Below are 13,865 nucleotides of genomic sequence, written 5' to 3'. Positions count from 1 at the left end.
GGATGCCTAAAGCTCCTGGGAGATGAGCTTCCCCTAGGGCTGTGTCTAATCTGAAAAGTGAAGCACCACCGGAAGAGAGAATGTTCTTCTCTCCTCTGTGAGGAAAGACCAGTCTCCATCCAAGGACATTACTCTTCGGTCATACTTGAAAAAGGAAAAATGCCCTTGACTTCATTCCTGGACTATGAGGATAACAGTGAAACAGGAAGCCCTTCTCCCTTTGTGGACTAGTGACCTCACGAGGTGAGGTTTCTGTATTCTCTATTTCTGTGGGTAAACCTTGGTTAACCCTCAGTGTGGCTGGAACCAAAATGGGAGAGACTATTTCTTCTCTGATAACCTGACAACTTTCTCTTGTTTGACCATCCAGTCCCTAGGCCATCTCTTGCTAATTTACATCTTGATCCACAGTCAGGAGAGACAGAGACCTGAGGGCACTACTCCCATTATTCCATTTTGAATCAGGCCTTTCTTTAAAAAATTTTTATCTCCTTGAGCACAGAACTTGGCTTCAATATTACTGAAGCTCTTTTTCTCCTCAAACTGTATATTTTGTATCTCTCCTTGTCCCACTTGTCCCACGACCCCCAATTTTCTGATCTGATAAGAGAAGGAGAAAAAACCCTCCAAAGATTATCTCGACAGAATTATCCGCATTCATCCACCCATCCACTCCCTGTCCAACCCCTCAACATTGCCCAACCCCCGCTTCCTGTCCCGAAACAAAGATATCTATGCCAAATCCTGATTGAGCCCCCTAAAACTCTCCCTCTACCCCGTTCTTAACAACCCCAAGCCCCTCAACTCTGAAGACACGGCCGCCCTCAAGGAGGAGGCTGCCCGCTATTCCAAGCCTGCTCTCCCTTCCCTTATGGGTTAATAGTCATTGACGGTGTCTGCACACAGCAACTCCCATAAAAGATGGATCACCCAAGCTGCTGACTGCAGGCCAGTACTCCCCTGATGCCTGGATGCACTTCGCCTCACCTTGGGCTGCTAGCAGCCAACTCAAGCAAAATGGCCAAAGTACAGGTTTTAAAGGGTTAATATGATGTTGCCATCTGTGTGTCCTTAGTAATAAAATGTCTATTCATGTCTTTTGCCCATTTTCTACTTGGATCATTTGTTTATGTCACTGTTGAGTTTTACATAGGTTCTTTATCAGGCGTGTAGTTGCTTAAACTTTTTCACATAACTTATACCAGGAAAAAGTAAGTGCATTTCACCAGCCCTTCATGCATGGCCAATCACTGACACAGAGATGTGGGGCTGGGAGTACATCCCAGTTCGTGGAGCAAGAAATTCCTTTTTCTGACTTGTGCCTTCCCCCTTTTAAGAAGCAATGATATCTACTCTGTTAATTAAAGTTTTCTGTTCTAAAAAATTATGTAAACTTTGTAATTTAACAGTTACTCAGGTTATAATGATTTTAAAGACATAAGGGTATCTTATTTTTGCTACGAGTTAGCCCCTTCCCTCAGCATAGACAGAGGGACAATCTAGTCAGCTTCTGACAACAAATTCTGCTGCCGGACATAATTCATTTACATTTTTGCCTTTTATTTTGAAGGGTGCAGAGGCATTTATGGAAAAGCATGTGATTACATGTAGATTTGGGAGGGGGTAAGCATTTATCTCTTTTAAATGAGTAATCTCTGTATTTATCATAAATATACACATAAGTGTTTTAAGATTCCTCACTGCTAGATTATAAGAAATTTCAGCTGTTTACAGTAGTGTCTACTATATACTGTGTATAAGCATATACTCTTAGTGTTCTTTAGCGATAGTTTTCCCACAAATTTGAATCTGGCTAGCTTATTTCTGTTTTTCTGCTGTAGCAACTAAATGTGGGAGACCAGAGTGTCCAGCCTGATTGTGCTTTGCTGCTGGTGGTTTACCTGCCACCATCTTTGCCAGGCCTCATGGGATGATGCCCTGGCTGTGTTACAGACGCAGCAATTCCATGTCTGTGTTTAGCTGAGTAATTGCTGTATTTCTTTCCCTTGTTTTTGAGATGGCGTCTCACTATGCATTCCTGGCCTGGAACTTACTGTGTGGCTCAGGTTGGTCTCGACCTCGTGGTTTTTCTGCCTCTGCCTTCCAATTGTGGGATTATAGGATGAGGACCCCCCCTTTCGTCCAACAACTATTAATCGCTTTGGACAGTACAGATTTTGTTAGTTTCAAATTAGGAATGTTATGTTGTGACTTTAGTTATACAGTTAGGAACTGAATAGGTATAATTTAAAAAGAAAAGAAAAGATATTCTAATGATACGATGTTTACATAAAGAGACAGACTATCTTCTTACAGACCTGGAAATAACAAAAGTGAGGGTCTTTTCTTCCTTGCCATAGACTGCCCATTGGGCAGTGAAGGATGGCTGCTGTATACGGTCTGCCAGTCCAAGGGGCTGTGGATTTCTCACTTGGCTGCTTATTTTACCAATAGAAGATGTTCTTCTAGTCATGTCTTCAGGCAACTAAAATTATTATAAATTTGCCTGGGTTTGCAGGAGACAGTAAGACCAAGAACTAAATCTTGCCAGTGACTTTCTTCCTCACTCTGAAACTGCTACCTCTTAGTCTCTTCGTGGTACTTGGCCCATTGGGTAGCTCAGGAGAGCTTTTGGGAAGCAGTATTTGGAATTCTTTTCTGTATCTCTCACCCCACCACATCTTCTCCCTCTAAATGCATACAACTTACCAGATGGTGATAGCACAGTTACACTTGTTCACATACTTTAACATTCTTATCTATGCCGTGCACATGTTAATTTTGTTGGGAGCTAGGTTTTCGAGAGAGATGGTAAAAATTGATGTTCTTCCTTTTTACCCGATCCTCCCACATTTGGGAGTCAACCCTTGAGGCCTGACCTCCAATGCCCTCTGGCAGATGGGATGTTACACACATGCCTAAGTTTAATAAGCTTAAATATCTCCATGTCATTGTTGATACTTTTTCAGGATTTATATTTGCCTCCCTCCAGACTGGGGAGGCCACTAAAGATGTTACTAATCATGTCCTCCTTGCCTTGGCCACCCTTGGAGCTCCTACAAAGATAAAAACAGATAATAGCCCAGGTTACAATTCTGCTCCATGTTTAATATCACACACATAGCGGGCATTGCCTACAATCCCCAGGGACTAGGCATCATAGAGCAAGCCAACCAAACATTAAAAAACATGATCTCAAAGCTACGGGGCTCCACATTTCCCCATAAGCCTCCAATCCCCCGCCTTCTTGTAAGTCATGCTCTCTTCGTGTTAAATTTTCTCCAAGTGGATAAAAATGACAAATCAGCTGCGAAATGCTTTTGGCACCCCCAGCCAACTTCCACATACCCTCTCGTCAAATGGAAAGATCCCCTTACTAATTCCTGGCATGGACCAGATCCCGTCCTGATCTGGGGCTGCCACTCTGCTTGCATTTATGATCAAGTTAACGATGCCCCTCGCTGGCTACCCGAGAGACTTGTTAAGCATTTCTCCACCCTCCCATTAACCCAACATACCAGGCCAGGAGACCCCTCTCTGCCTGAGACCTTTCTTCTGTTCTCTCCCCAGATAAACCTCAAATGGATGATCCCCAAACATCAAGATGACAAGGAGACAACCTCATCAGCCTCGCTGCATTTTTAAATCCCTAAATTGTTACTCCTTACCCTGATCCCTTCTGTTCTCATGTCCCCCCAGCCCGCCCCCCCAAACCTAACCCACACCAGCCATGGAATTATACCTGGATAGTGCTCTCAGAGAGAGGAGATATAGTCTAGTCTGCCTCTAAGACCAAACACACTCCTTGGTGGCCAGATTCCCTCAACCCAGACCTTTATAAACTCGCACTCGGTGCTAGAGCCCCTTGGGGCACCAGGGAGATTTTTGATCAGGCCAACACGCCCGACATTCCCTTTCAGGACCTCACGTATGCTGAATGCTCCTATCCTAAGAGACAAGCTCTACTTAGGGCCTATTTCTTTTACGTGTGCCCGGGCCCCCATCGGGACCTCAGCCTTCTTCATAAATGTGGGGGCCCTTCAGATTTCTTTTGTCTGTCTTGGGGCTGCGAGACGACCAAAGACACAAAGACCAAAGACCAAAGACCAAATCCCACTTCCGACTGGGATTACATTACAGTTACAGTTACAGCCTCCTACCCCCATTCCCTCTCTCCTTGCATTAGCCGACTCTATGGTCCCACTTGCACGTTTCAGCCCCCTTTAGAATGTTGGTGCAGTCCTTTAAAGGTTCGCTTCACCACCTCAGGATATCACGCCCTAAACTGGTACAGAAGATACACTTGGGGCCTTCGATTATATAAAGAAAGATATGATGAAGGCCTCACCTTCTCAATTAAATTACTCAAAGAGATTCCCCACATCCATGGATATCAGGTACCATTGGGCCCAAGTACAGTCTTGGGAGGAGGCCAGAGACCTCCTGCCCCTAAACTCACTGTTAGTTTGCCAAACCCCACCGATAGATTACCCAATCCCACCACCCTCCTCACTCCGAGCCCACCTCTCACCCCCATTGAGAGTCATGACCCCCTCTCTTCAGATACAGGAGATGTTATTTTAGATCTAATCAACCACACCATTTTGGCAGCAAATAGAACCAACCCCCAACTGATGGCAGATTGCTGGCTTTGCTATAACTCCCCCCCTTTTATTAGGGATTGCCTGTTCTTGCCACATTTACCACCACCAACGACTCCCGCTATTGCCGATGGAGTCCAGATAGATCCATTTCCCACCTCACCCTGCAACAGGTCGTTGGATCTGGCTTGTGCATAGCATTTGGGGCTAGAAAGATGGCTAAGAAGTTAAAAGTACTTTCTGCTCTTGCAAAAGACAAAGGTTGACTACACAGCATGACATGGGAGCTCGTAACCACCCATAACTCCCGTTCCAAGGGATCCACCAGGCTCTTCAGCCCTCTGTAGGTATCGGGCATGGTCATAGCACACATCAGGCAAAAATTCATACACAGAGAATAAAAATAAGACCTTGCTTAAAAAAGAAAACACGAATGGCATTTAATTACCTCAAAATCATTCATAGCTCCTGTAGTAGACCAATTCATTCCACCCTCAGACAGATCAACACGACCGCCAATGTCTTATTCTGTCCCCAAAGCAGTCTTTTCCGTGTCGTGGACCTGTGTCGCACAGAATGGAGCCTTTTGCATTTTGCTTCCTCCTCAGCAAGAGACACACAGGTGACTCTCGAAGGGGCAATGCACTGTCACTGCACCTGTGACATAATTCCCCAGTTGGATCACTCACTGTGAACACACCTGAGGGATTGGAGGCTCGGGTTTCCTGCACTTGTAAATGGCATGCCCAGCGTGGCCTGGTTTAAGTTTTCTATCTCCGTAAGGTCCACCAGTCACACCACGCATTCATCCACAAGTGGAAGTGAGTGACTCGTGGGACAGTCAGGGGAGCTTTCAAACTCAGCTGACCCCAGGAAAGCCAGGGAAGAGGGAATGGGTGGGGGCAGCGGCAAACAGGGAGGGGCTCCGAGGCTGCCAGTGCTGAGCTACTTGCTCTGACTGATGGCCACAGGGATTCTATCATGCCCAGACACCAGGCTGCCCTTCTCACTGTCCCCACGAGACCAGTGTGGCAGGAACACTACAGGTATGATTCCCAGGGTCACAAGGGGGCCACACCATCCAAGGGCACATGGCCACAGGTGGCCAGCAGGAGTTCTGGATTCACCTTTGGAGGAAATGGAAGATGCGGAAATGTGGAAAAGGAAAAAGCTACCGGAAATGGAGGACAACTGGACATACGGTGGGTGAGAGTCACACAGGAGCCTAGGACAGCAAACTGGAATCTGTGCAGTGACTCTCACAGAGTCTCCTACACTGTGGCTGTCACCTCACAGCCTCACGTGCTGGGCGCTGGGCCTCTGCACGGCTGACTATGGCTGCCTGGCTAGGGGGTGCCTGGCTCCGCTAGGGTGTTCCCTGGACCTGGAGAAGGGGACCGTCTGTGCTGCCACCAAAGTTCCAGGTCATGTTTGTACAGGGACTCAGGGGAGTCCTGGCTCCCAGTCCCAGTGGGATGCTGCTAGGGACTCCTCAGTGCCAGAGCATCAAGGGTAGGCACACAGCTCAGCCAGCCTGCACAGCCTCCCTGAGCTGAGTAGCAGCCTGCACAGCCTCCCTGAGCTGAGTAGCAGCCTGCACAGCCTCCCTGAGCTGAGTAGCAGCCTGCACAGCCTCCCTGAGCTGAGTAGCAGCCTGCACAGCCTCCCTGAGCTGAGTAGCAGCCTGCACAGCCTCCCTGAGCTGAGTAGCAGCCTGCACAGCCTCCCTGAGCTGAGTAGCAGCCTGCACAGCCTCCCTGAGCTGAGTAGCAGCAGGAGGCTGGACAGAGCCTGGGTGCTCTCCAGGGCACGCCCTCTTCTGGCTGGAGGGGAAGCTGAGAAATGGGGGGGGAGTGACTGAAGGGAACCACCCTGCCTCCTCCTTTCCAGTGGGGCCCGGACTTGTTTTTCAGACCTGAGCCTGGGAATCTGCACTAACTCCCCTGGAGGCAGCCGGTCAGCACAGCACAGCAACGGTACTGGGCAGCAGTAGGTCTGCCTGAAGGGAGAGGGGCTGTGTGCTCAAAGGGCAGGGGCAGGGCTGGCAAGTCTTTCTCACAGCGCTGTTGGCGTCCGCCATGGCGGTGTACTGGTGACAATGGCCCTGAGCCCGCAAGAACAGTGCCTGGTGCGGGAATTCGCCACAGCCAGGACTGGCTGACACGTGCAAGCTGTCCGGAGCCCAGCTGCTGAGTCTGAGAGTCTTCACTCATCCCTCACCCCTGCCAGAAGTATCCACGAGACTCGGGATGAGAGCCACGTCCCGAGGAAGCCTACCATCTTCTCGGGGAAGGGCTCTGAGTGGATGGTTTATGCCCCCAGGCTTTCAGGTCTATGGCTGTCCTGTTGACCATGGTATGCACTGTCTCCCTAAGTTCGATCCACGAGGCCGGAAGGGAAGCCCCTGAGATGGGGACAGGGCGCTGCCAGGCTTGCCCCACTCTTCACAAGCAGCTGACCCTCCGAGTTTGCACGCCCACTGCGCTCCTACTACGTGGCTCTCCTTCAGCTTGCGCTAGGCCAGCTGCCAGGAGAGCTCCTGCTCCAAATGCAGCACAAACCAGCAAATCTGAGGAGCACAGCTTGCACATCACTCCCTGCCCAAGGCAGAACTTAAACCCTTTGATTTCAGCTGCATGTGTATGATGGTCTGTCTGCATGTATGTCTGTGGTCCATGGTTGTGCCCAGTGCCCAAGGCCAGAAGAGCCCCTCTCATCCCTGGACCTGGACTAACAAATGCTTGTGGGCTGGATGTGGGTGCTGGGAATCAAACCCAGGTCCTCTGCAAGAGCAGCCGGTGCTCTTAGCTGCTGAACCATCTCTCCAGTCCCTCAGGGCTGGACTTTTGAGAGGACGTCCCAGGGTAGGATCCAGAACCTAGTTTGGCAACTCCAACCTTTTGACAGCCTTTCTTACTGTGACTTTTGTGACTAGCATGTCCTACCAAGCCATGCCCTCCTGTCTTTAAGATTTAAAAGCCACCTCCAATGAAAGTCACACCCAACCTCCCCTTGTGTGCACCGGGTCCCCCACAGGCACGCGTGTCACCTCCAGCTGCCACGCCCTGAGTCAGAGCTTTCCACTCCAAGGACAATCACACTGCTTTCACAGACTCACAAGCACGCACAGACAGGACAAGGACAGGATCCAAGGGCCCAGATGTTTTGTGGTCACCATACCCTACATCAAATGTGAGAAGCCCACCTCTTGGGAACGCAAGCTGGCACAACTCACACCTGCCTCCCCTACGCCAGTCTCAGATCCTGCCTGGCACTTGCTCCTGGCTCTAGGCTGGAAGCCGTCCTGTCTGCCTCTGAGGGCAGAACTGGTTTGTGGAGCCCAGGAGGAAGGAGGGAAGATGGACCTCGAACATACAAATATGTTTGGAAACATTTGTGCCATGTGTGAAGAAGGGTGAGGGACCTGTGGAAGACCTTCCATGCATGTGTGGAAGCGTCATCTAAAACCATGAATGCATGCGTCAGCAAGATGGTTCAAGCCTGACAACCTGAGTTCACTCTGTGGAACACACATAAACTCTGGATGCCAGTGCTAGAGAGATGGCTCGGGGGTTAAGACAGTGAGTGTACTGCTCTTCGGGAGGGTGTGAGGAGTTCAGTTCCCAGCACCCACATCAGGCAGCTCACATCACTTGTAAGTCTGGCTTCAGGGGCATCCAATGGACTGGCCTCCAACAGAACCTTCACTGATGTGTGAACACCCACACCTAAGCACACACACACACACACACACACACACCTAAGCACACACACACCTAAGCACACACACACCTAAGCACACACACACCTAAGCGCACACACACACACACACACACACACACACACACACACACACACTACACATGGGATTAAAACTAGATCTTTAAAAACTTCTGGACCTGATGATTCCCATGTAAAATTCGAGGTTTCCTACAGTAGGATGACAGAAAGAGACAGAAGAACCCAGAAGCTCCAGGGCCAGCTAGGCTCTGGTAGAATCCACAGGTAGAAATAAGAGACACCGCCTGGTGTTGGTGGCGCACAGCTTTAATTCCAGCACTCAGGAGGCAGAGGCAGACGGATCTCTGTGAGTTCGCGACCAGGCTCGTCTACAAAAGCTAGTTCCAGGACAGCCTCCAAAGGCATAGAGAAACCCCGTCTCGAAAAATCAAAATAAAATGAAATAAAAATTAAAAACCAAACAAACAAAAGACATCTTGCTTTCAATAAGGTAGACGGAGAGAACCCACTCCCAAATCATTGTTCTCTGACCACTACACCCGTGCCATGGCTTGGGAGCCTGTGTCTCTCTCCCTCTCTCCCTCTTCCTGTCTCCCCATTTCCCCTCACCTCTGTGTGTGTTGCGTGTTTCTCTCTCTCCTTTCCTCCCTTTCTCCCTGCCCCCACTCTCTCTCACACAGATACCCCAAACTCTTTGAAACCAGAGCTTTTCAAATGGGGGTGGATGGGAGCACCTGTCAGACCAGGATCTGGAAGGTGTGGACATTTGGGTCCTAGCCCCTCACCTCCGCTGCCATGGAACATCACCCCTATTGTCCCACAGGACCGCTGAGGACTCCCTTCATCACCAGCAGCCCAGAGACAGGCAGGCACGTATCTGTTCCTTACACCCTGTGTGTACACTGGAGCTTCCCTGACTCTTCCAACCACGGGCATGTGATTTGGCCTCCACCCCTCTACTGAAATGGTCCAGGGGCAAATCAGGGGACTTGGCAACCCATTTCAAAGGGGAGGCGGGGGCGGGCTGGGGGAGTTGGGAGGGGGTGTCTATGCAGGAGCCCAAAGATGAAGGGTCAAATTCTAGGCCAGTACTCCCTGTGTGTCCCTCATCCCAGGGAGAGAATGATGTGGAAGGTCAGAGACTGGGATGGGAAAAGCCCAGGAAAGGAGAAAGGACTGCGGAATGCAAGGGACAGGAGGCAAAAACGAAACAAAACAAAACCAGGTGGGCTTCATGATGCTGTCCCAGAGGGGGCAGTAGTCAGGGCAGGGACGGGGTCTTTGGGAAAGGGAGGCAATGCTGGCCATGTGCGTCCTGGCCCCAGCACACCTGCCTAAGCTTGGCCGCACGGTGCCTGCTCAGAAAGGGGACCACTTCCCACTCAGGACTACCGTGCTTTTTTCCTCCACAAAGTACTTTATTTACTTTTTCAAATCTCATGCACCAGAATTGCATTTGGGGAGATAGAGCAGAGTGTAAATGGGGACTAATGTTCTAGGGGGTGGGAGAGGAACAGTTTCCACCCTGTTGCTGGACCTCATCACCCCACCGAGAGAGAAACGGAGGGACATAAGACAAGACCACTTAATGTGCAACAGCTGTCATCAGGGTAGTTAGGCAGGGGGCACATCAGGGGCACAAAGTCGGCTCTGGTTGGAGAGCAGAGGTTCTCAGCGCGTGGGATAGTTACATGAAATTCACGACAGTATCCCATTTACAGGTATGAAGTAGCAAGGAAGTAACTGTATGGCTGGGGGTCACATCAGCACGAGGGATTGCAGTAAAGGGTGGCAGCATTAGGAAGGCTGAGAACCACTGCTGTAGGGTTAGTGCGAGGAAGCGGGATCCCTGGGTGGCAGCCAGGCCTCTTCTGCAGGGATGCCGGCTCCAACCTGTGAGGCAGAACAGAGTCAGGCCAGCCCTGGCTTCCTGAGTAGTCAGGAGTGTGGCAAGGGCTGTGGGAAGCAGAACACTCACTTCAAAGGTCCTGTGGACAGCACAACACTGATGTCAACGATCCTGGAACTTTTCGTTGAGGGCCTGCATGATGGCTGAAACACAGAGGTACAGATGGGTACCCCAGACACAGACGCAGACACAGACACAGACACAGAGACAGACACAGACACAGACACAGACACAGACACAGACACAGACACAGACACAGACACAGACACAGACACAGACACAGACACACAGGAACCCACCGGCCTGAGCCTAATTCCCTGTGCCACAGGAACTTCCAGCCGGCCGCCTCACTGCCCTCCAGCCCCCGTGCAAGGAACCTTGGGACAGGATCCCCCACCCATCACCGAGCTCTATGTGGAAACATTCTCTACAGGAGAACAGCATAGACAGGCAGTCCTCAAACGCTGGGCCACAGCAGTGCCAGCCCTACTTGTAAAACAAACACACATGTGACAACAAACACCTCACAAGCTGCAGCTGCCAGGACTTCGGGGGAATCTAAAGCGGGAACGTCTAAATGCCCACAGAGAAGGGAACCCGAGGGACTCATCCGCACTGCACACGGGAGAGCACTGCTTCTCCGTGTAAGTCCCTGAGGTCAATGCACAGAGGCCTCCTAGCCTGGCCTGCTTGAGGTCACCTCCCTCAAGAGAACCACACCTCAGTCCACCCCAATCACCTGTTCCCAAACACTAAGCTCTCCCTGTGGTCCTGGCACCATCACTTCCCTGCCCTGGGTCGGTCATACCTAGTTGTTCCTTGAGCTCCTCTATTTCCTTCTGCAATATTAGACACTAGTCCAGGAGACACCGGACAAAAAGAAAGGGAGATCATCATTCAATGTCCTGGCTTTCTCTCTGCTCCATTCACACCTCCCACCAGCCTCAGACCTCTGACTACACTCCCAAAGAACCTTGGACGGGGAAGGAGGTGCCCCCATGCTGTGGAGTGTCAGATAGGATGCCACACAGGAGGTTAACTGTCACGTTAACAGTCCCTTCAGGGCCTAGCTGGGGCTGGCTTTTCTGAGCTGAGAAAGCCCTACCTGAGGACAGCCTGGTGTGCCTTGTAATGCTGGCTGACTGTCTCCAACAGGAAATAAAGGACTCAAAGGTGGATCCTCATCTCCTGGGGAAAAATAAATAAATGTATTATGCAGCCTCCAGACTTGGGTTCCAGGTGGGAAGGATCTGGTGAAATCTAAATGGTACAACCTCGCCCTCTGCTGGCAGCAACTTGTAGATGTTGGGACATCAGCTCCTCCAAGCTCCCAGCCTTCCTGCCCTGTTGCCATAGGTAGCCCAGAAGCCCTGTGTACCCCTAGGATGATTGCTAGCCAAATCCAGAACATGGGATGAACTCAGTGCCTGAGCAGGACTCACCAGCAAGACTCTGGTGTGCTAAAGGCAGCCTGTGGAGTTGGAGTTTTCCCACCTTTTAAAGTCATGCATCCCACAGTCCCATTCATTCCACGATGTGGCCTGAGGCCAGCCCTGCCTGAGCCCAGTCTCCTGTGGACTCCCTGCCAACCTGCACAAGGAAGCCCAAGCAACAAGGCTGCAATTCCCCAAAGGAACAGAGCATGAGGTTTCCTTCCTTCCCCTGTCTTCCCTCACGGCTCTCAAACCCCACAGACTCACCAGCCGGTGCAGGTGCTCTGGGTCTGGCACTTCTCTGACTCAGGGCCACGAGCTGGGAGTTTCCTGGAACTTGGGGTGCTCTCAAGTTGGGGTCTCCACTGGTCACGTCTCCACGATACGAGCAAGGTGGCTCTGCCCTGTGTGTTGGAAGCTCACACAAAAATTTCTCACTGAGTACATGTGGTGGAGGGGCTGGGGGGCAAGTGCGGGAACAAAATGGAGGCTGCTGAGGCTCATCCCATCTGCACTATCTGTTCCTCGTCAGCCTCAGGTCAGGGGGCAGAGCTCTGCCAGGAAGGCACCCATAGGCAATGGAAAGGCTCAGGTCCTGGCCTGGCTTCCTTGGGGAAGAACCAGGAGGGAGGGATCAGGAGGCCCTTGAGACTGACTACACACCCTCTGCAGGGACAGATGGAGCAGGGAATGGTGTGTGCTGGGGAGGGGGAGAGCAGGGGGACAGGAGACAGAGGCTGGTCTACTCACTTGGACTTGCAGGCCAGGATCTCTGGTTTGGTCATTATCTTCTTTGTCCCCTGGCTGGGATTCCTTTGTCTTCCTTGCCATGGATCTCTTCCCAGTGCAGAAGGGCTTGCACTCTTTGGGCCCCGAAGGCAGTGAGCATTTACTGGCCTTCCCTAGCAGGGCAACTCCGGAGATTGGGGGCAGGGTAGCTTGCCCTACAGGAGCTGACTTGAGTCTCTGCCCCCATGGTGGGAAGGTTCTTCCCAGGGGTCCTCTTGAGGCATCTGGCGAGGGCTTCTTCTCCTGAGCTGTCTTCTTTCTAGGACTGGTCTTGGGCAAGGCTCCTGAAGCAGCAGGGGCAGGGGCAGAGGCAGCAGCAGAAGCTCCTGTGTAGCCCGTTCTGCTCCCTTCTTTGCTCCAGACCACGCTCTGCTTTTTCTTACACAGAGAGCCTTTCAGCACTCCTGGAGCCTGCTTTTCCATGCCTGAGCTGAGCCCCCAGGGAGTACTGCACAGTATAGAGGGGGGAACATGGACGAAACTTCCCCTGCCTTGGACGTTTGCGTGTCTGGCTGTGTCTTCCAACTCAGTGAGGCCACTGGACTTGGCCTGGCCTCCTTCTTTGAGGCAAATGGTCACCCTCATCATCTGTGTCTCAGTGGACTCATCAGAAGACTCAGGGTTTGAGGGGGAACACTGGACTCCTTCACTGCTCTGACTGACCATTCGTCTGGATGTGAGGCTTCATTTCTTGAACACAGTCTTCTCCTTACCTTCTGACTTTTCTCAAAGTCTTGGTACCAGACAACTGTGTTTCTCTCTAGCTCAGAGTTCTTGGACCCTGCTCTTTGCTTGAGGAATCACTGAGCAGTTTGTGCCTGCAAATTGACCCTCTCTGAATTACTGGGATGCTAGGAGTTGCAGACCCTTGGGGCTTCTTTGCCTTACTCATGGAGGCTGTGTCATCATCTATACCTCGTTGCTCCCATTGAGATATTTTTGGAGACCCACTGACCATTCTTAATCTGCTATTGTTGCAGTACTACCAGCTGTTGGCCATTGAGCTGAAGGCACAAGACTACCAAACATGTCCAGGAGATGCTGTGGTGAAGGGAAAGGATCAGGTGCTTTGAGCCCTGGGGAGTCAACTTGGATCCACTTTGAACAGCATTTTGCCAGGTCCAGATGGTGCCTGATAGTTCCAAAGAGCCTGGACAGTGAATGAAGTGAAACAACCAGATACTCCAGGATGTGGCTAGCACCCCAGCTTTCCCAGGTCCCCCAAGGTCAGCACAAAGTAGTTTTGAGAACACAGAATCCTTATGCCTGCCTCACCCACTACCGCTTTCTAGTGCCTCATATTTTTTATAACAAATAAAAAGGGAGGAATGTATTTAGGCATTTGTACTGGCTTGTCCTTGGAGTTATAACAGGATATATCCTCAACTGCAG

The 13,865-nt window shown here is 51.0% G+C and overlaps 1 protein-coding gene across 1 annotated transcript; it reads right to left on the bottom strand.

Moving 5' to 3' along the window:
- Positions 1 to 10,353: 10,353 nt before the first annotated feature.
- Positions 10,354 to 13,139, bottom strand: LOC121139767 (uncharacterized protein CXorf49 homolog). Its single transcript, XM_040743753.1, has 5 exons — positions 12,435 to 13,139; positions 11,952 to 12,102; positions 11,357 to 11,439; positions 11,060 to 11,105; positions 10,354 to 10,394 (listed from the first exon to the last, which is right to left on the bottom strand). The coding sequence occupies exons 1-5, from the start codon at positions 13,137 to 13,139 to the stop codon at positions 10,354 to 10,356; spliced, it is 1,026 nt and encodes a 341-aa protein (XP_040599687.1).
- Between the last annotated feature and the right edge of the window lie 726 nt (positions 13,140 to 13,865).

Source organism: Mesocricetus auratus, unplaced genomic scaffold, assembly GCF_017639785.1.
Source record: "Mesocricetus auratus isolate SY011 unplaced genomic scaffold, BCM_Maur_2.0 Super-Scaffold_100003, whole genome shotgun sequence".
NCBI lineage: Eukaryota > Metazoa > Chordata > Mammalia > Rodentia > Cricetidae > Mesocricetus > Mesocricetus auratus.
The sequence above is the reverse complement of the archived record's forward strand: the minus strand, read 5'-3'. Positions and strand labels throughout refer to the sequence as shown.

Excerpts from the sequence above, each read along its gene's own strand:
- LOC121139767 (XM_040743753.1), bottom strand. The coding sequence starts at position 13,139 with ATGGTCAGTCAGAGCAGTGAAGGAGTCCAGTGTTCCCCCTCAAACCCT. Across the intron at positions 12,103-12,434 it reads ATCCTGGCCTGCAAGTCCAA|CTTCCAACACACAGGGCAGA; the intron begins GTGAGTAGACCA and ends TTTTTGTGTGAG. Across the intron at positions 11,440-11,951 it reads CAGAGCACCTGCACCGGCTG|GAGATGAGGATCCACCTTTG; the intron begins GTGAGTCTGTGG and ends ATTTTTCCCCAG.